This window comes from Saccopteryx leptura, chromosome 2, assembly GCF_036850995.1.
Source record: "Saccopteryx leptura isolate mSacLep1 chromosome 2, mSacLep1_pri_phased_curated, whole genome shotgun sequence".
Lineage (NCBI taxonomy): Eukaryota > Metazoa > Chordata > Mammalia > Chiroptera > Emballonuridae > Saccopteryx > Saccopteryx leptura.
This window is the reverse complement of record NC_089504.1, coordinates 275,371,275-275,393,887: the sequence shown is the minus strand read 5'-3', so window position 1 is coordinate 275,393,887 and position 22,613 is coordinate 275,371,275. Positions and strand designations below refer to the sequence as shown.

Below are 22,613 nucleotides of genomic sequence, written 5' to 3'. Positions count from 1 at the left end.
AAGGAAGGAAGGAAGGAAGGAAGGAAGGAAGGAAGGAAGGAAGGAAGGAAGGAAGGAAGCCCATTTCAGAACACCTTTTGGAAATTTCTTATAAAGTTAAACATACACATTCCAAAACTCAGCAATCCAAGTAAATTAAAACATGTTCACAAAGAAACCTATATAAGAATATTTATAGCAGCCTTTTATAATCACCCCACATTAGAAACAATAGACATATTTTCCAGGTGGTGAATGGCTGAACAAGATCTATAAATGGAATAACATTCATCAACAAGAAGAAATAAGCTTCTAATTTAAACAACAACACAAATGAATATCAAATGTATTGTGCTAAGTGAAATAAGCCACACTCAGAGGCTGTGTTCCCATTCTGACACTCTAAAAAAAACATTATAGAGCTACAAAACAGATCAATGGTTGGCTATTTGGGGAAGGTGGCCGGAGGTGATTTGGGGAGGGGGGGTTGATTACAAAGTGTTGTGAAGAAATGTTGAAGAGTAATGGAACTTTTCTATGTCTATTATGGTGGGAATTATATGACTAGTGTTTGAAATTTTTAAATTTCATACAAGTTGTCCATTTAAAAGGGTATAATTTACTGAATGTGAATTATATCCAGTAAACTAATTTAAATCACTACTGCAATTAACAGCAGTTTAGCACAGCATAGGAAAAGATCAGTGAACCTTAAGTAAGAACAATAGAATTTCAATATGTTTGAAAGAAAAAAAATTTAAGATAGAGGGAAAGACAGCCTGGGGAAGAGTAGCAAGCCGGTCAAATATGCCTGTTAATGGAGTTTCCTAAAGAGAGTAGAAACAACAGTATAGAACTATTTGAATAAATAATGTCCAAACATTACCCACATTTTATCCAAACAACAACCTATAGCACAAAAAATTCAGTGGCCCGAGCAGCATAAGTAAATGTTTAAAATTTACTATGAAATCCTCACTATCTAAACACATCATGGTTAAACTTCTGAAAACAAAAGATAAAAAGGAAAACAGCCAGTGAGACATCAGAAGCATATAACTTTCCCCACTTCTTTAAAGAATGACAGCTGACTTGTTTTAGGGAACTGTGGAGACTGTAAAACAATAATATCTGATAATGTGATGAAAAAATAGATATGAAATGTCTGTCAAGGAAAAAATCTTTTAAAGCTGAAGATGAAATTTAAAAAAATAAAAATAAAAGGAAACCATTTTGCTTGACTAGTGATGGCACAGTGGATAGAGCATCTAACCAGGATGTTGAGGTCCCCGGTTCAAACCCTCACCATCTAGACTAGAGCATGATCTTGCCAACTTGAGTGTGAGTCACCAACTTGAGTGTGAAATCATCAACATGATCCCAAGGCAATAGCTTGAGCCCAAAGATCACAGGCTTGGCTTGAGCCCCTGGTCAAGTATGAAAAGAAATCAATAAACAACTACAGTGAAGCAATTATGAGTTGATGCTTCTTATCTCTTTCCACCCATACTCTCTCCCTCTATGTCTGTCTCTCTCTCTCTCTCTCTCTCTCTCTCTCTCAAAAACCAAAACAAAATAAGCATTCTGAAATAAAAGCTAACAGCATTGTCACTGCCCTACCTGAACTACAAAAATTGCTTAAACAAAGTTCTTCAGGCTGAAGGGAAATGATGCCTGATGGATATTCAGATCCCCACGCAGGGAGGAAGGGCACTCTCCTGGCTTAAAACACTGTGCATTGTGGGCCCTTGTCTGTTGCTCAGATTTAATCTAAATCCCAGCCAGTGTTTTGCTGTGTTTTGTTTAGTCTGTGATTTTCCCCAAATTCTGGCACCCGTTGTGGATCCTGAAATCAATCTGGAGGGTCGTACCCAGTATTTTACTTCCTAAGATGTAGAGCAGAACAGGAGATATCAGAGTATATGGGTGCGAAGGCTAAATATTAAGTTTGAACTTTATCCCAGGTTATGAGATTACAATTTACAGTGTGATTTTTGATCTCTGAGTTCCAGTACAAAATGTTTGGAAACGACAGCCCTACTTCCACTGGCCTTTCTTTTTCTTGAACATCCCAGTCCTACATGCTGTTGAGACCTGATGAATTATTTCTCTTTGCATATCTTTGCATGGCTAGCTTCTCTCCAACTTTTACACTTGAGCTCAAGTATTACCTTATTAGAAGACTCTTTTCTGCCTTCAGAAAGGTCAGGGTACTAAATCAGTGTCAACATGGATTTTTATTTAGAAAAAAATCCTAGAAGTAAACAGCATCAAAAGTTATATTTGAGCTTACCTGAAAATTGTCCGTGGTAGTCAGACCTTTCTCAAAACTTGTCAGTAATGGAAAAATATAGAAAACCAATCATCTATAATGACAGTCCTTTCTATGGGAGAAAAGATTATATCTCTTTATCTGGAATTAAAATACACAAATAAAATCTTTTTATAAAAGGTTAACATCCCGCCTTCGGGTCCTTGTCTCTGTGTTCCAGGGAAATTACTATTTTGTACTTGATTTCTTTCCTGTGTTAAAGCAGCTTTGCATTAATTCTGGAATTTCTCTGCTTTTCAGTGGTCCAATGTCCGGAACCATTAGTCAAGAATGGAAGAATTGTGTCAATAATTGGAACAAAATATTCCTTCAGAACGAGGGTTACATTTCGATGCGTGAAGGGATTTCTCCTTGAAGGCAGCATAACTATTGTGTGTGCAGCTAACAGTGATTGGGTGCCTGGGCTGCCAAATTGTACCGAAGGTACAAAGGATCTTTTTTTCTTTTTTCTTTAGATCTTATTTCTTTGACAATCAATATCAATGACGTGGGATTTTCATAAAGTAGCAGTGTTTGTAATTATCTCTCTCATATTAATTTTCATGACAAATGTATGACAATTTATTTTATAGAGTCTTAGCACATTATGTACATCACAATGGTGTCTAAATTGCTGTTGCTTGGTGTTTCTCATGTGCAACAATGGATCACAATCATTTATCAGAGTAAATTGAAACACTGGAATTTATACCTAAAAAAGTCAGAAATCTAAAGGCAAGATGTATATAAATTTTCAAAAGTAATAATTACCAAATACTTCATCCTGTTTTCATCATTTTTTTCCATGTCAACACCTCTCAGTGCAAAACCTACAATTTTCAGTGTCTCAGGTTTAGTAACTGTCTGCTTATATTTTAAAAAATTCATAAATGGCTCCTGCTTTTCATATTCTTTAAATATCTGATGACTTGCACCCATTCGTCACTTTTAGTAACAAAGGAGAAAGAAGATATAGCCATTCTAGTTGTTATACTTTGTGGTTCTAAAACTTTTTGCCGTGGTCTGCAGACATTAGAACAAACTTGGACAAGTAATATAAATCTGTAAGGTGTTTACTTACTTATAAAATGATGTAAGTCCTTCATCATTGTTTAATAGTAAAGTTAAAATGGGGTGTATTTCAAGCACTTAGCACAACACCTGAACTATAGGAAGCTAGGAAGCTCCTATCTAATTTACAGCATCACTGCAGTTAATATTAGTGAAGAGGACTGGCCATGGCTAATGATTTTTAACACATATGTGTTCTATGTCACCAACATTGCTATTTTATTATTTTTAAAATGATCTGTTGACACCTTTACAAGTTATCTTTGTGATCCAGGATGATGTTTTATTTCCTTGACCGCAATCGGTTTTATTCTTTCTATGTAGTACCTTTTAAACTGGGAAATCTCTGCTGTCCTAGAACAAGACCCCACCTCTCCCTGCCTCATGTAATTTGCCTTTTTCTCTTTACTGAACTTTCTTTTTGGCAATAGAAAGTAAATTTCACATCAACAGAAAGACAGGAAAAGTCCTTATTTATTGAAATGAAATGGAGGACTTCATGGATGGACTACTCATGAGCTGCCCTGCTTTGGAGGTGATTTTGACATGGTGGATGGAATTATTTTTCTGTATTCCAATCTCTGGCTTCTCTTTGATTTCAGCAGGAACAAGGGGCAAGAGCTATACAGCAGTCACCACTTATCCGTGGTTTCACTTTCTGTAGTTTCAATTGCCTGCAAATCTGGTGTGAAAATATCTAATGCAAATAAGAGGAAAGAGTAATTCATAAGTGTAAGTTACTTGCCATTCTGAGTGGCATGATGACTTCTCACACTGTCCCACTATTTCTCACCTAAGACGGGATTCATCCCTTGGCTCAGTGTATTCACCTCACTTCGCATCATGTGGGCACCGTATCATCTCACATCATCACTAGGAGGAGGGAGCATGCAATGCAATATGATATTCTGAGAAGACTATCATATTTTTATTATAGGATATTATTATAATTATTCCATTTTATTAGTAGTTGTTTATCACTTATCTTCCCAAATTTATGAATTAAACTTTATTATAAATGTGTATATACAATAAAAACATCATATATAATATGATTCAGTATTATTCAGTTTCCCAGGCAGGGATGAGTATCTTGTTCCATGTGGACAAGAGGGGACTGTATTGGGAAGAGCTTAGCCTGAGCAGACCTCACACAAGGTCTTAGTTTGGCTCTCCTTATTATAGTAACATCATTTCTTTGGACTTAGTTTCCTGTTAAACATAAGGGTATTGATCTCAAATTTAAATGACTAGCTCTTGTTTGTTTGTATATTTTTTGTTGTCCTAATATTTTAAAGGAATAAGGGGAGTTACCATCTAATTAACATGGTAATTACAACACCTTTATATAATTCCTCTATACCTGGAAACCGGTAGCTTCCTTGAGTAATTTAGTTGCGTGTTATAAGGTTTTGGAGGGAAACTAATGCGTTTTTGGTGGACTGATACATTAAGACTCTTGTAACATTTAAATTCATTGACTCACCCGTGTTTACTCACATGGTCCTAGTGAGCACATGCACTGTGGGATACTGGGTTTCTTAATATGCTCTTTCAAAAGAGGTAACAGTATTTCATAAAGGATTTATAAGAGAACAGATATTTCTAGTGTTTCAAAGAAGAGAGGATTGTGAGGAAATGTATATAAGGAGCATAAACTACAGGGTTCTTTTCTTAAAATCAAAAATAAAAATTCCTCATTAGACTGTCAATCATATTTTATCATCATTTAGGAAAGACTATGAAAAAAGGATCCATAGTAACATAGAATGATGACAAGATAGATATCATTGTTTTAATATGAAAAACTGAAGTATTAAACAAAAAATAAAATAATAAAAAGTATGTAGTGTGATATAAATTGGACAGTTAGTTTCTTAGAGATACATATGTTTATTTTGAATACATTATTTTTAAGATTTTTATTACTTAATTTCTGAACTTCTATTCTAGAATTTAAAACATTCTTAGGTAAAATTCATATGTACTTGTATAGATATATATTTAGCTAACTTCCCAGAAGGGAAATTGTAAAGATAAGAAAATAAATGTGTTTTCCATTTAGAAAAATAATCTTTTTTAAAAAAGATAAATCAAATTAAATCTCTAATTTTGTATGGTTATTAAATGTAATCAATTCCATGTTTTCAGGAGTTATGCCTGCTGTTCCAGACACAACTCCAGTTTCAAGCAAACCAGGTCCAGTAACTCTTTATTCTATTCATATTGTTAATAATGCCATAAGGTGATGGGTAAAAATGAATTTTTTGTGGGGAAACAGGTGGCTTTTGGTGGACAGATATATTAAGATTGCATGTGAAGTTTACATTCATCGACCCACCCATGTTTACTCACATAGTCCTCATGGGCATATGCACTGTGGGATACCGGGTTTGTTGATCTGCTCTTTTAAATGAGTTAACCATAACTGTATCATAAAGCATTTATAAAACACTGATACTTGTAGTGTTTCAAAGAAGAGAGAATTGTGAGGAAATGTTTATAAAAACGATAAACTACAGGGATCTTTTCTTAATTATCAAAAATTAAAATTCCTCAGGTGACTGTCAAATATCTTTTATCGGTTAGAGAAAACTAAACAAAACAAATCCATACTACCATTTAATGATGCTAAGGTAGATATAATTGTTCTAGTGTGGAAAACAGTGAAATACTAAGCAGAAAACCAAAGGATTAAAAATATGTATTGTAGTATGATACAAATTGCACAGTTACTTTCTTAGAGATACATGTTCATTTTGAATACATTATTTTTATGATTTTTATTACTTAATTTCTGAATTTCTATTCTAGAATCCAAAACATTCTTAGGTAAAATTCATATGTACTTGTATAGATATATATTTAGCTAACTTCCCAGAAGGGAAATTGTAAAGATAAGAAAATAAATGTGTTTTCCGTTTAGAAAAATAATCTTTTTTAAAAAAGATAAATCAAATTAAATCTCTAATTTTGTATTGTTATTAAATGTAATCAATTCCATGTTTTCAGGAGTTATGCCTGCTGTTCCAGACACAACTCCAGTTTCAAGCAAACCAGGTCCAGTAACTCTTTATTCTATTCATATTGTTAATAATGCCATAAGGTGATGGGTAAAAATGAATTTTTTGTGGGGAAACAGGTGGCTTTTGGTGGACAGATATATTAAGATTGCATGTGAAGTTTACATTCATCGACCCACCCATGTTTACTCACATAGTCCTCATGAGCATATGCACTGTGGGATACCGGGTTTGTTGATCTGCTCTTTTAAATGAGTTAACCATAACTGTATCATAAAGCATTTATAAAACACTGATACCTGTAGTGTTTCAAAGAAGAGAGAATTGTGAGGAAATGTTTATAAAAACGATAAACTACAGGGATCTTTTCTTAATTATCAAAAATTAAAATTCCTCAGGTGACTGTCAAATATCTTTTATCGGTTAGAGAAAACTAAACAAAACAAATCCATACTACCATTTAATGATGCTAAGGTAGATATAATTGTTCTAGTGTGGAAAACAGTGAAATACTAAGCAGAAAACCAAAGGATTAAAAATATGTATTGTAGTATGATACAAATTGCACAGTTACTTTCTTAGAGATACATGTTCATTTTGAATACATTATTTTTATGATTTTTATTACTTAATTTCTGAATTTCTATTCTAGAATCCAAAACATTCTTAGGTAAAATTCATATGTACTTGTATAGATATATATTTAGCTAACTTCCCAGAAGGGAAATTGTAAAGATAAGAAAATAAATGTGTTTTCCGTTTAGAAAAATAATCTTTTTTAAAAAAGATAAATCAAATTAAATCTCTAATTTTGTATTGTTATTAAATGTAATCAATTCCATGTTTTCAGGAGTTATGCCTGCTGTTCCAGACACAACTCCAGTTTCAAGCAAACCAGGTCCAGTAACTCTTTATTCTATTCATATTGTTAATAATGCCATAAGGTGATGGGTAAAAATGAATTTTTTGTGGGGAAACAGGTGGCTTTTGGTGGACAGATATATTAAGATTGCATGTGAAGTTTACATTCATCGACCCACCCATGTTTACTCACATAGTCCTCATGAGCATATGCACTGTGGGATACCGGGTTTGTTGATCTGCTCTTTTAAATGAGTTAACCATAACTGTATCATAAAGCATTTATAAAACACTGATACCTGTAGTGTTTCAAAGAAGAGAGAATTGTGAGGAAATGTTTATAAAAACGATAAACTACAGGGATCTTTTCTTAATTATCAAAAATTAAAATTCCTCAGGTGACTGTCAAATATCTTTTATCGGTTAGAGAAAACTAAACAAAACAAATCCATACTACCATTTAATGATGCTAAGGTAGATATAATTGTTCTAGTGTGGAAAACAGTGAAATACTAAGCAGAAAACCAAAGGATTAAAAATATGTATTGTAGTATGATACAAATTGCACAGTTACTTTCTTAGAGATACATGTTCATTTTGAATACATTATTTTTATGATTTTTATTACTTAATTTCTGAATTTCTATTCTAGAATCCAAAACATTCTTAGGTAAAATTCATATGTACTTGTATAGATATATATTTAGCTAACTTCCCAGAAGGGAAATTGTAAAGATAAGAAAATAAATGTGTTTTCCGTTTAGAAAAATAATCTTTTTTAAAAAAGATAAATCAAATTAAATCTCTAATTTTGTATTGTTATTAAATGTAATCAATTCCATGTTTTCAGGAGTTATGCCTGCTGTTCCAGACACAACTCCAGTTTCAAGCAAACCAGGTCCAGTAACTCTTTATTCTATTCATATTGTTAATAATGCCATAAGGTGATGGGTAAAAATGAATTTTTTGTGGGGAAACAGGTGGCTTTTGGTGGACAGATATATTAAGATTGCATGTGAAGTTTACATTCATCGACCCACCCATGTTTACTCACATAGTCCTCATGAGCATATGCACTGTGGGATACCGGGTTTGTTGATCTGCTCTTTTAAATGAGTTAACCATAACTGTATCATAAAGCATTTATAAAACACTGATACCTGTAGTGTTTCAAAGAAGAGAGAATTGTGAGGAAATGTTTATAAAAACGATAAACTACAGGGATCTTTTCTTAATTATCAAAAATTAAAATTCCTCAGGTGACTGTCAAATATCTTTTATCGGTTAGAGAAAACTAAACAAAACAAATCCATACTACCATTTAATGATGCTAAGGTAGATATAATTGTTCTAGTGTGGAAAACAGTGAAATACTAAGCAGAAAACCAAAGGATTAAAAATATGTATTGTAGTATGATACAAATTGCACAGTTACTTTCTTAGAGATACATGTTCATTTTGAATACATTATTTTTATGATTTTTATTACTTAATTTCTGAATTTCTATTCTAGAATCCAAAACATTCTTAGGTAAAATTCATATGTACTTGTATAGATATATATTTAGCTAACTTCCCAGAAGGGAAATTGTAAAGATAAGAAAATAAATGTGTTTTCCATTTAGAAAAATAATCTTTTTTAAAAAAGATAAATCAAATTAAATCTCTAATTTTCTATGGTTATTAAATGTAATCAATTCCATGTTTTCAGGAGTTATGCCTGCTGTTCCAGACACAACTCCAGTTTCAAGCAAACCAGGTCCAGTAACTCTTTATTCTATTCATATTGTTAATAATGCCATAAGGTGATGGGTAAAAATGAATTTTTTGTGGGGAAACAGGTGGCTTTTGGTGGACAGATATATTAAGATTGCATGTGAAGTTTACATTCATCGACCCACCCATGTTTACTCACATAGTCCTCATGAGCATATGCACTGTGGGATACCGGGTTTGTTGATCTGCTCTTTTAAATGAGTTAACCATAACTGTATCATAAAGCATTTATAAAACACTGATACCTGTAGTGTTTCAAAGAAGAGAGAATTGTGAGGAAATGTTTATAAAAACGATAAACTACAGGGATCTTTTCTTAATTATCAAAAATTAAAATTCCTCAGGTGACTGTCAAATATCTTTTATCGGTTAGAGAAAACTAAACAAAACAAATCCATACTTCCATTTAATGATGCTAAGGTAGATATAATTGTTCTATTGTGTAAAACAGTGAAATACTAAGCAGAAAACCAAAGGATTAAAAATATGTATTGTAGTATGATACAAATTGCACAGTTACTTTCTTAGAGATACATGTTCATTTTGAATACATTATTTTTATGATTTTTATTACTTAATTTCTGAATTTCTATTCTAGAATCCAAAACATTCTTAGGTAAAATTCATATGTACTTGTATAGATATATATTTAGCTAACTTCCCAGAAGGGAAATTGAAAAGATAAGAAAATAAATGTGTTTTCCGTTTAGAAAAATAATCTTTTTTAAAAAAGATAAATCAAATTAAATCTCTAATTTTGTATTGTTATTAAATGTAATCAATTCCATGTTTTCAGGAGTTATGCCTGCTGTTCCAGACACAACTCCAGTTTCAAGCAAACCAGGTCCAGTAACTCTTTATTCTATTCATATTGTTAATAATGCCATAAGGTGATGGGTAAAAATGAATATTTTGTGGGGAAACAGGTGGCTTTTGGTGGACAGATATATTAAGATTGCATGTGAAGTTTACATTCATCGACCCACCCATGTTTACTCACATAGTCCTCATGAGCATATGCACTGTGGGATACCGGGTTTGTTGATCTGCTCTTTTAAATGAGTTAACCATAACTGTATCATAAAGCATTTATAAAACACTGATACTTGTAGTGTTTCAAAGAAGAGAGAATTGTGAGGAAATGTTTATAAAAACGATAAACTACAGGGATCTTTTCTTAATTATCAAAAATTAAAATTCCTCAGGTGACTGTCAAATATCTTTTATCGGTTAGAGAAAACTAAACAAAACAAATCCATACTACCATTTAATGATGCTAAGGTAGATATAATTGTTCTAGTGTGGAAAACAGTGAAATACTAAGCAGAAAACCAAAGGATTAAAAATATGTATTGTAGTATGATACAAATTGCACAGTTACTTTCTTAGAGATACATGTTCATTTTGAATACATTATTTTTATGATTTTTATTACTTAATTTCTGAATTTCTATTCTAGAATCCAAAACATTCTTAGGTAAAATTCATATGTACTTGTATAGATATATATTTAGCTAACTTCCCAGAAGGGAAATTGTAAAGATAAGAAAATAAATGTGTTTTCCGTTTAGAAAAATAATCTTTTTTAAAAAAGATAAATCAAATTAAATCTCTAATTTTGTATTGTTATTAAATGTAATCAATTCCATGTTTTCAGGAGTTATGCCTGCTGTTCCAGACACAACTCCAGTTTCAAGCAAACCAGGTCCAGTAACTCTTTATTCTATTCATATTGTTAATAATGTCATAAGGTGATGGGTAAAAATGAATGTTTTGTGGGGAAACAGGTGGCTTTTGGTGGACAGATACATTAAGATCGCATGTGAAGTTTACATTCATTGACCTAGCCGTGTTTACTCACATGGTCCTCATGAGCATATGCACTGTGGGATACCGTGTTTGTTGACATGCTCTTTTAAATGAGTTAACCATAACTGTATCTTAAAGGATTTATAAAACACTGATACTTCCTTCTAGTGTTTCAAAGAAGAGAGAATTGTGAGGAAATGCTTATAAAAACGATAAACTACAAGGATCTTTTCTTAATTATCAAAAATTAAAATTCCTCATGTTACTGTCAAATATCTTTTATCGGTTAGAGAAAACTAAACAAAAAGAATCCGTAGTACCATTTAATGATGATAAGGTAGATATAATTGTTCTAGTGTGGAAAACGTGAAATACTAAGCAGAAAACAAAAGGATAAAAACTATGTAGCATGATACAAATTGGACAGTTAATTTCTTAGAAATACATATGTTCATTTTGAAATCATTATTTTTATGATTTTTATTACTTAATTTCTGGATTTCCATTCTAGAATACAAAACAGTCTTATGCAAAATCCATATGTACTTGTATAAATATATATTTATATTTAGGGTAACTCCCAGAAGAGGAATTGTAAAGATAGGGAAGCATGTGTATTTTTCATTTACAGAAATAATTAAACTTTTTTAAAAGGTAAAAATCAAATTAAATCCCTAATTTTGTATTGTTGGTAAATGGAATCAATTTCACTTTTCCAGGTGTCAAGCCTGCTGTTCCAAAAAGAACTAAACCAGGTCCAGTAACTCTTTATACTATTCATATTGTTAATAACTTCATAAGGTGATGAAAGTAATTTTATGTGTAAATTAGCACTTATTTAATTATAAATGAAGTTAAACTTGTTTTGGCCCACTTTTATTTATTCTTGTTCTTCACTCATTTTTTAATTAGGTTTCTAAAATGTTTTTTCGTTGATTTGATAGAATTCATTAAAATTTCAAAACCCTTTTAACATGAAGTGAACATTGTAACTAGTTTTCATTGCCTTATATTTTAGTGAGTATATTTTTAAGAGTTTATATGTTTGGATATAATTTATATAATTTTTAATTATGCAAATAGTGCACAAATATAAATTCATAAAAATTAAAATATTACAAAAATTTACAGAACTAAATATTGTCTTCTCTTTCTCTAATTCATTATCTGAGTTAATCTCTTAATAGTAGCTCTGGCTGGTAGGCTCAGTGGATAGAGTGTTGGCCTGGCATATGGATGTCCAAGGTTCAATTCCCTGTTAGGGTACACAAGAGAAGAAACTATGCCCTTCTCTTCTCCTCCCTCTCCCTCTCTTCACCTCTCCCTCTTCCTCTTCTTTTTTTTTCTTCCTCTTCCTGTCCTGCAACCAGTGGTCACTTGGTTCAAGAGTGGACCCTCAGTGCTGAGAATAGCTGGTTGGTTCCAGCGTTGGCCTTAGGTGCTAAAAATAGCTCAGTAGTGAAGCATCAGCCCCACACAAGAATTGATGAGTGGATCCCAGTAGGAGTGTATATGGGAGTTCATCACACAATTTCCCCTCTTCGCACTTAAAAAATATCACTTAATAGTTTAGGTTTCTTTTTATCTGCTTCTGTACATTAATATTCTTCTATGCATATACATACACATATTTCAGTGTTCTTTTTTGTTGTTTTTGGTCACCAAAAATGGAATCATGCTGTTCATATATTTCTAAACTCTCATATTTTACATTTACTATCTTATATTGGAATTATATTTACATTTATTCCCACATTTCTTTTTTGTATTCCTCCAAAGTTGGAAACGAGGAGGCAGCCGGACAGACTCCCTCAAGCACCCTACCGGAATCGACCTAGCACGCCCACCAGGGGGGGCGAAGCTCTGCCCATCTGGGCCGTCGCTCTGTTGAAACCAGAGCCACTCTAGCACCCGACACAGAGGCCACAGAGCCATCCTCAGCACTCGAGCCATCTCTATTCCAATAGAGCGTTGGTTGCGGGAGGGGAAGAGCAAGACAGAGATGAAGGAGAGGGGGAGGGGTGGAGAAGCAGATGGGCACCTCTCCTGTGTGCCCTGGCTGGAAGCGAACCCAGGACTCCCACACGCCAGGCCGACGCTCACTCACTGAGCCAACTGGCCAGGGCCTATTCCCACATTTTTAATGATGGTTTCAATATATACCATACTTATTTAACATTTTCTATCCGTAATATTTATATGTGCCTAAATTTTTCATTAATACGTAGTTCGATGTATCAGTTTCTCTTTCTAGTGGCTACGTGTATTCAGTCTTTTTTGTAAAAACTGGAGTTCATCCCCATGCTGAAATCCTATAAAAATTTCAACCACATGTCTTTATTGCATTCTTTGCACTTAAATCATTGTTACATCTGACATTGGTATGTACACTTTCTGTCTTCTCTCCAACTGCTTGAAGTACCAGATTTTATCATACATTAAATTCATACGTGTTCTTCTTGTCTCTCTTCCCTTGAACTCTGCCTACATCACATCTTTTTTGCTTTCTTGTACTGCTGTGATATGTTTTAATATCTGTCAGAGCACTGCTTTTTCAGAAATGTTCAAGCCACTTTCTATGCTAATTATTACAGATCAACTTTTATTTTATTTTTACCACTTAACCATTTCATGGGTACATGTCAGGGGCATTAGGTACATTCTCACTGTTGTGCAGCCATCACTTCTGTACATCCAAAACTAAAACTGAAACATTATACACATTAAACAATTTTCCAGCCACACCGGCCTCAGCCCAACCCTGACAATTGCTATTTAATTTTCTGGGAATTGACTATCTTAAGAACTTCACAGAACTGCAATCAATTCTGGCTTATTTCATTTAGTGTAAGGCTTTCAAGGTTCATCTACCCTGTAGCATGTATCAGAACTCTATTCCTTTTTAGATTGATTAATATTCCACTGTTTGTATATATCACATTTTTTTATCCATTCACTGATGATAGACACGTGGGTTGTTTAAACTTTTGGCTATTCTGAATATGCTTCTCTGAATACTGGCATTTTAGGACCTGTTTGAGGCCTGTTTTCAATTTGGGGTACACACCCAGGAGTAGAGCTGCAGGGTTACGTGGGAATTCTCTGTTTACTTTTTGAGGAATAGCCACATGGTCTCCATAGCAACTGCATCGTTTGACATTTCCACCAGTGATGCACAAAGTTCCAATTTCTCTACCTCTTTACCAACATGTGTTATTTCCTGTTTTTGATACTAGCCATCCTAATGTATCTCACTGTGATTTTTATTTGCATTGTAGTTTTTATTGATTAGTGGTCATATTTCTGTGCTTCTTAGTGTTTTTGTATATCTCCCTTGGGAAAATATCTATTCATGTCCTCTGCACATTTCTGTTTGGGGTTTTTTCCATTACTAAGTTTTAGGAGTTCATTATGCATTTTGGATATTAATTCCTTATCAGATGTATTCTTTGCCGGTGTTTTCTTTTATTCTATGGATTGCCTTTTCACTCTATTGATAATTGTTTATAAATTTGGTGAAGTCCAATTTATCTATGTTTTTCTTTGTCACTTGGGCATTTGGTGTCACACCCAAGAAATCATTGTCAGACTTATCATCATGAAGCTTGTCCTCTATTTGGTTTTCTAAGAGTGTTATAGTTTTAGCTCTTATTTAGTTCTTTGACCCATTTTGAATTCATTTCTGTATATGATGTAAGATAAGGATCAAACTTCATGGATTGTATGTACATATCCAGTTTTCCAAGAACCATTTGTTGAAAGATTGGTCTTTTCCAATTTAATGTTCTTTGCACTCTTTCATTCAATCATTTGACCATATATGTAAAGCTTTATTGGTGGGCTCTGTATTCTATCCCATTGGTGTGTCTGTATTTATGCCTATACCACTGTGTTTTAATTATTGTAGCTTTTGAGTACATTTAAAATCAGGTAATGTGAGTTTTTTCAAATCTGCTCTTCCATTTTAAGATTGTCTTGGCTATTTCTGGTCCCTGAGATCTCATATGAATTACATATAGATTTTCCTATTTTTGCAAAATGTATAATCAAGATGTAGATGTGGGTTATGTATAATCTGTAGATTGCTTTGTGTAGTTTAACATCTTTACTATATAAAGTCTTCAAATGTATGAACAAAGGATGTCTTTACATTTATTTATATTATCTTCTGTTTCTTTCAGCAATGTTTTATGGTTTCCAGTGTAGAAGTCTTTCAGCAACTTAGTTAAGTTTTCTTCCTAAGTAGTTTACTCTTTTTGAATCCTATTGTAACTAAACTGTGTTTTTTCTTTTACACTTTTATTTGATTTGCTCATTGTTACTGTATAGAAATGCATCTGATTTTTACTTGTCAATTCTATAGCCTGTAACTTTAATAAAATGTATTTATTAGTTGCAACAGGTGAATGATGTGAGTGCCTGCATATGAGTATAATCTTTACAGTTTTGTACTTCAAAAAATCATGTCATATAGAACAGAGATAATTTCTTTCTTCTTTCCTAATTTGGATGCTATTTTTATTGCCTGATTATCTAATTGTAACTTTCACTATTATATTGAATAGAAATGGCAAACATGGTCATCCTATCTTGTCCTGGTCTTAAGGGGAAAACTTTCAGCCTTTCACCATTAAGCATGATGTTAGCTATGGGTTTTTCATAAATGTGCCTGATTATATTGAAATTTCACTGTATTACAGAATAACCTCTACATCATTTATTAAGCCTTTCTGTATCTTTTAATTGTAAGTAGAATTTCTTTTACACCATAGGCTATTATTAACAATACACTAATGTTAAATTTGCATGCTGTACCACAGAATATTGTCACAGGAAATCTTACTGGAGAAGAAGAAGACTTATGACATTAAATATAAATTTATAATATTTTATGATAATACTTTAAATGAGAAACATTAACATAATTTATGTAAAGAAAATAAAATTATGTGAGATTCTGTACAAAGGCAAAGATCAAAACTTATTAACTTAGGGATCTATAAGCTTTACTATTTTTTACTTCTTTTCAACATTATTTGTATTTTTTTTCTTCTTTTTAGGACATTACAAATCATCAGCTGAACGATTTAAGTATTTAGGTAAAGATATAGAAATTATTTTGGTTTTTATACCCCTCCCTGATAAGACCTTAGACTTCTAAGTGGAAATATCATATTTCAATTATCCGTACTTAGATAAACAACCTGTCACAAATGTTGTAATGACATGTATGCTTATTTTAAGTGTACAGATAACATGACAAATATAAGCAGAAGTAGGACTGGAAACATGTGGATAATAGTTTTTAAGGGTGCCTCAAATGAGAATTCCTAATAGGATGAAGTGGCTTTCTCAATTGCTGTGTTTATATGGAGGTTAAAATACATAAAACTGCTTTGCAGGTGATTGTGTTATTTTGTGTTGGCAACTTGTAAATCAAGTTTTTCTATTCATACATTATATACACATAAATTGGGTTAGTTTTTGTCTTAAAAAGGCTGGTGGAGCACACTTTATGTAGGCTCACAAGGTTCACACAATATATACTAAAGGAAATGATAGAGTATAGTTGTGATAGTTGAATGAAATACAAAGATATTTGATGAACAAATGAAGAAAAATATGTAGTACTTTTATTTACATTAGACTACTTTAGTAAGGTTAATCTTTTTATAAAATACACCTTAGGCCTCTTATATTTTCTCTCTGAACACTGTGGTTAAACTGTCATTGTGCCTGTAAATCTGAAGTCATGTTGAGACAATAAACATCTGATAATTTTTGTGTAAAAGAAAAAAGTCAGAAGGAATCATAACATTGTATGTTTTGACTTGTAGAAATATAATAAAAATTATGGCAGCTTAGAAGCAGAGATAATACTAACTGATATTTCTAAGAATTAAGATTTCCTGGTATTATTTATTGCTCTCTGGATAGTCAGAAATGCATGTTTAAGTTTCTATGTGTAATTTATCCATGTATCCTGGTGTTTCATTTGCATTCTTAGAATGTTCTTGGTATTGGAAATTAAGATCGTGTCTTAATTTGGGGGTGGGATGCATGAAGAATGATTGATGATGAGATAACATATTGTTTCTGACATTGCAAAATGTGTCTATGTAACCAATTAACAGAACTTCATTTACAACTTAGTCCACAGACTCACTTTAAGGGAACAATATAAATGAAATTGCTAACAAATCATAAAAATGAAAGACTGAATACTAAATGAACTACAATAAGATAACACATACTTAAAATGATTTTCCTCTAATATAATGAATTCTAATTTTTACAATAATTTTTTAATTTTTAAAATAATTCTAATTTTTATACTCTGATGTGGTGACTGAGCACAAAACCTTGACAAGTGAGGCTCCTATTAAGCATTTCACAACTTAGACTCTAAGTCTGGAATCAGATAAGAAGGGTTCTGGTATCAAAATGAGCTGGAATCACTAGCAGTCACACAAAACTAGATTGATAAACTTATCCTTTGCTGTAGTTTATAGATGATCTGCTCAAAATTAAAGTGAATCTTCTCTCTGTAGAAACACATGTGCTCAATTATTCAAACTGATTTTTTTTCCTCAGGTGGCCGACTCACAGCTTTGACTGTTCTTATGGTACGTAGTGTCCGGAACGTGGATGATACTTAAAGTATTAATGTGAAGAAGTACATTTTTAATGAGTTGATTAGTTTCTATAGTTTTTATAGCTTGAAATTAAGTAAACTAGTCTAGAAATATCAGACCTTTGTATGATATTCAACCTTGTGTTGGTGATTATGTATTTATTTATATTCTATATGTCCACTTAGTAACAAATCCTAAATAACATTTTTTTTCAAGGTGATTGGTCATATGAGATTGCATCCCAAATATGTTTTGAGTAATATTCTAAATAAAGCAAGAACTCTTCTCTGGCTTATTGAAGATTCTTTTTTTTTTTTTTACAGAGACAGAGAGAGATTCAGACAGTGGGATAGATAGGGACAGACAGACAGGAATGAAGAGAGATGAGAAGCATCACACATCAGGTTTCTGTTGTGATACCTTAGCTGTTCATTGATTGCTGTCTCGAATGTGCCTTGACCATACATCAGCAGACTGAGTAACCCCTTGCTCGAGCAGCGACCTGGGGTCCAAGCTAGTGAGCTTTTGTGCTCAAGCTAGATGAGCCCACACTCAAACTGGCGACCTTGGGGTCTCAAACCTGTGTTCCCCGCATCCCAGCCCGGTGCTCTATCCACTGCGCCACCGCCTGATCAGGCCTGAAGGTTCTTTAAGTGATTCCAGGGAATGGCACTTAGACAGTGAAATATCCAGATGGAATATAAATGTATATGTGTTTAAATAAAATAGCATTCCTGGACACTGAAATGTAATCAATATTAGTTTCTTCTGCTAGATTTTGAAACAAGGTAATTATATTTTAGAGTAGTATGTCATTTATTTTCTGCTTTCTTGTAGTTCCTGGCATTGCAGTAGTTGGAACCTGTGTGTACAAATGTCTTCATGTCATGAAGAATGTATTAATTAAACATGTTTCTTGAACTAATTGGTAGTTTTCCTTCTTGACATACTTTCATGCAGATTTTGTTTGCATTCTATATCGTGCTGTTAAAAACTGTGCCTGTGTGAGTGTGCTGTCAGAATTGCATTTCCTTACTAAAAATATTTTCACCTACTTTTACTATCAATATAACAAGAGCAATCTGTGCAGAGTTGCTTTAGCTATTACGTGTGTAAGAAAACTTTCTGTGGGGTTTGAGGTTAAGCTCTTCAGAATATTATGGATCATTATGGGGCCTTTCTCACCCCAGGTATATCCTATTTCTACAGCGCATTGGTGTCCGGGACTAAATTTAAAATTGTTCACTGTGGAGACTTTGACAATTCTATTCACTGTCATTTTTAGGAAAAACCCATGTTTGGATAACTCAAGTAGCTGTAAGATGCTATATAGGTGTCTTGCTCAAATACCAATTTGATTTTTTTTTGCTTAGAGTTATATTTATATATGTCATACTGGAGAATTAAGAGCAGCACTATTTGATTTCTTCTTATGTTCTATTAATTTACTGTGTTAAACTTAAAGTTGCTGCAATGGGCCAATTACCAAGGCACTTCATTAACTTCATCTTCATTGTTAATCTATAAAAATGGAAAAGGGAGGAATTTAGGGTAGAAAAATGTATAAATATATATCTACTAAGGGGAATAAGATTTGTAAACATCACACTTAAATTTTTTTTTTAATAATTTTATTTTTTTAATGGGGTGACATCAATAAATCAGGATACATATATTCAAAGATAACAAGTCCAGGTTATCTTGTCGTTCAATTATGTTGCATACCCACCACCCAAAGTCAGATTGTCCTCTGTCACCTTCTATCTTGTTTTCTTTGTGCCCCTCCCCACCCCCTATCCCTCTCCCATTCCCCCTTCCCCCCCCCCGTAACCACCACACTCTTATCAATGTCTCTTAGTTTCACTATTATGTCCCACCTACATATGGAATAATACAGTTCCTGTTTTTTTCTGATTTACTTATTTCGCTTCGTATCATGTTATCAAGATCCCACCATTGTGCTGTAAATGTTCCGATGTCATCATTTCTTATGGCTGAGTAGTATTCCATAGTGTATATGTGCCACATCTTCTTTATCCAGTCATCTATTGATGGGCTTTTTGGTTGTTTCCATGTCCTGGCCACTGTGAACAATGCTGCAATAAACATGGGGCTGCATGTGTCTTTACGTATCAATGTTTCTGAGTTTTTGGGATATATACCCAGTAGAGGGATTGCTGGGTCATAAGGTAGTTCTATTTTCAGTTTTTTGAGGAACCACCATACTTTCTTCCATAATGGTTGTACTACTTTACATTCCCACCAACAGTGTATGAGGGTTCCTTTTTCTCCACAGCCTCTCCAACATTTGCTATTACCTAACTTGCTAATAACAGCTAATCGAACAGGTGTGAGGTGGTATCTCATTGCCGTTTTGATTTGCATTTCTCTAATAGCTAAAGAAGATGAGCATCTTTTCATATATCTGTTGGCCATTTGTATTTCTTCCTGGGAGAAGTGTCTATTCATATCCTCTTCCCATTTTTTTATTGGATTGTTTGTTTGTTTGTTGTTGAGTTTTATGAGTTCTTTGTATATTTTGGATATTAGGCCCTTATCTGAGCTGTTGTTTGAAAAACTCATTTCCCATTTAGTTGGCTTTCTGTTTATTTTGTTATCAGTTTCTCTTGCTGAGCAAAAACTTCTTAGTCTGATGTAGTCCCATTCATTAATTTTTGCCTTCACTTCTCTTGCCTTTGGAGTCAAATTCATAAAATGCTCTTTAAAGCCCAGGTCCATGAGTTTAGTACCTATGTCTTCTTCTATGTACTTAATTGTTTCAGGTCTTATGTTTAGATCTTTGATCCATTTTGAGTTAATTTTTGTACAGGGGGAGAGACTGTAGTCCAGTTTCATTCTTTTGCATGTGGCTTTCCAGTTTTCCCAGCACCATTTATTGAAGAGGCTTTCTTTTTCTCCATTGTGTGTTGTTGGCCCCTTTATCAAAAATTATTTGACTATATATATGTGGTTTTATTTCTGGACTTTCTATTCTGTTCCATTGGTCTGAGTGTCTATTTTTCTGCCAATACCATGCTGTTTTGATTGTCGTGGCCCTATAATAGAGTTTGAAGTCAGGTATTGAAATGCCCCCAGCTTCATTCTTTTTCCTTAGGATTGCTTTGGCTATTTGGGGTTTTTTATAGTTCTGTATAAATCTGATGATTTTTTGCTCTATTTCTTTAAAAAACGTCATTGGAAGTTTGATGGGAATTGCATTAAATTTGTATATTGCTTTGGGTAATATAGCCATCTTGATTATATTTATTCTTCCTAGCCAAGAACAAGGTATATTCTTCCATCTCATTATATCTTTTTCGATTTCTCTTAACAATGGTTTATAGTTTTCATTATATAAGTCCTTTACATTCTTTGTTATGTTTATTCCTAAGTATTTTATTTTTTTTGTTGCAATCGTGAAGGGGATTATTTTTTTGAGTTCATTCTCAGTTGTTTCATTGTTGGCATATAGAAAGGCTATTGACTTCTGTATGTTAATTTTGTATCCTGCGACCTTACTGTATTGGCTTATTGTTTCTAGTAGTCTTTTTGTGGATTCTTTGGGGTTTTCGATGTATAGGATCATATCATCTGCAAAAAGTGATACCTTTACTTCCTCTTTTCCGATATGGATGCCTTTTATTTCTTTATCTTGTCTGATTGCTCTGGCTAGAACCTCTAGTACCACATTAAATAAGAGTGGAGAGAGTGGACAACCCTGTCTTGTTCCTGATTTAAGGGGGAAAGCCTTCAGTTTAGTGCCATTTAATATGATGTTAGCTGATGGTTTATCATATATGGCCTTTATCATGTTGAGATATTTTCCTTCTATACCCATTTTGTTGAGAGTCTTAAACATAAAATTGTGTTGTATTTTATCGAAAGCCTTTTCTGCATCTATTGATAAGATCATGTGGTTTTTGTTCTTTGTTTTGTTGATATGGTGTATTACATTAACCGTTTTACGTATGTTGAACCATCCTTGAGATTCTGGGATGAATCCCACTTGATCATGATGTATTATTTTTTTAATATGTTGTTGTATTCAATTTGCCAGTATTTTGTTTAGTATTTTAGCATCTGTATTCATTAGAGATATTGGTCTGTAGTTTTCTTTCTTTGTGCCATCCTTGCCTGGTTTTGGTATGAGGGTTATGTTGCCCTAATAAAATGTGTTTGGAAGTATTGCTTCTTCTTCAATTTTTTGGAAGACTTTGAGTAGAATAGGAACCAAGTCTTCTTTGAATGTTTGATAAAATTCGCTGGTATAGCCGTCAGGGCCTGGACTTTTATTTTTGGGGAGGTTTTTAATGGTTTTTTCTATTTCTTCTCTACTGATAGGTCTGTTTAGGCTTTCTGCTTCTTCTTGACTCAGTCTAGGAAGGTTGTATTGTTCTAGGAATTTATCCATTTCTTCTAGGTTGTTGAATTTAGTGGCATAAAGTTTTTCATAGTATTCTACAATAATTCTTTGTATATCTACGGTGTCCGTGGTGATTTCTCCTCTTTCATTTTGGATTTTGTTTATATGAGTTCTTTCTCTTTTTTCCTTGGTAAGTCTTGCCAAGGGTTTGTCAATTTTGTTGATCTTTTCAAAGAACCAGCTCCTTGTTCTATTAATTTTTTCTATAGTTTTTCTGTTCTCTAATTCATTTATTTCAGCTCTGATTTTTATTATCTCCTTTCTTCGGCTGGTTTTGGGTTGTCTTTGTTCTTCTTTTTCTAGTTCCTTAAGGTGTGAAGTTAAGTGGTTCACTTGGGCTCTCTCTTGTTTGTTCATATATGCCTGAAGTGATATGAACTTCCCTCTTATCACGGCTTTTTTTGCTGCATCCCATAGATTCTGATATGTCGTATTGTCATTTTCATTAGTCTGTATATATCTTTTGATCTCTGCACTTATTTCTTCTTTGACCCATTCATTTTTTAAAAGTATGTTGTTTAGTTTCCACATTTTTGTGGGATTTTTTTCCTCTTTTTTGCAGTTGAATTCTAGTTTCAAGGCTTTATGATCAGAAAATATGCTTGGTACAACTTCAATTTTTCTGAATTTGCTGATGTTGTTTTTGTGGCCCAACATATGGTCAATTCTTGAGAATGATCCATGTACACTGGAGAAAAATGTATACTCAGTCACTTTGGGATGAA

At 33.1% G+C, this 22,613-nt stretch overlaps 1 protein-coding gene across 1 annotated transcript in view; it reads left to right on the top strand.

Annotated features, from left to right (window-relative positions):
- The window catches only part of LOC136392017 (membrane cofactor protein-like), a 284,107-nt gene that overhangs the window by 238,201 nt on the left and 23,293 nt on the right, over positions 1-22,613 (top strand). The window contains exon 10 of the mRNA XM_066364008.1: positions 5,513-5,606. Within this exon, the coding sequence (XP_066220105.1) occupies positions 5,513-5,606 (94 nt within the window). The remainder of the gene's footprint in view (positions 1-5,512; positions 5,607-22,613) is intronic.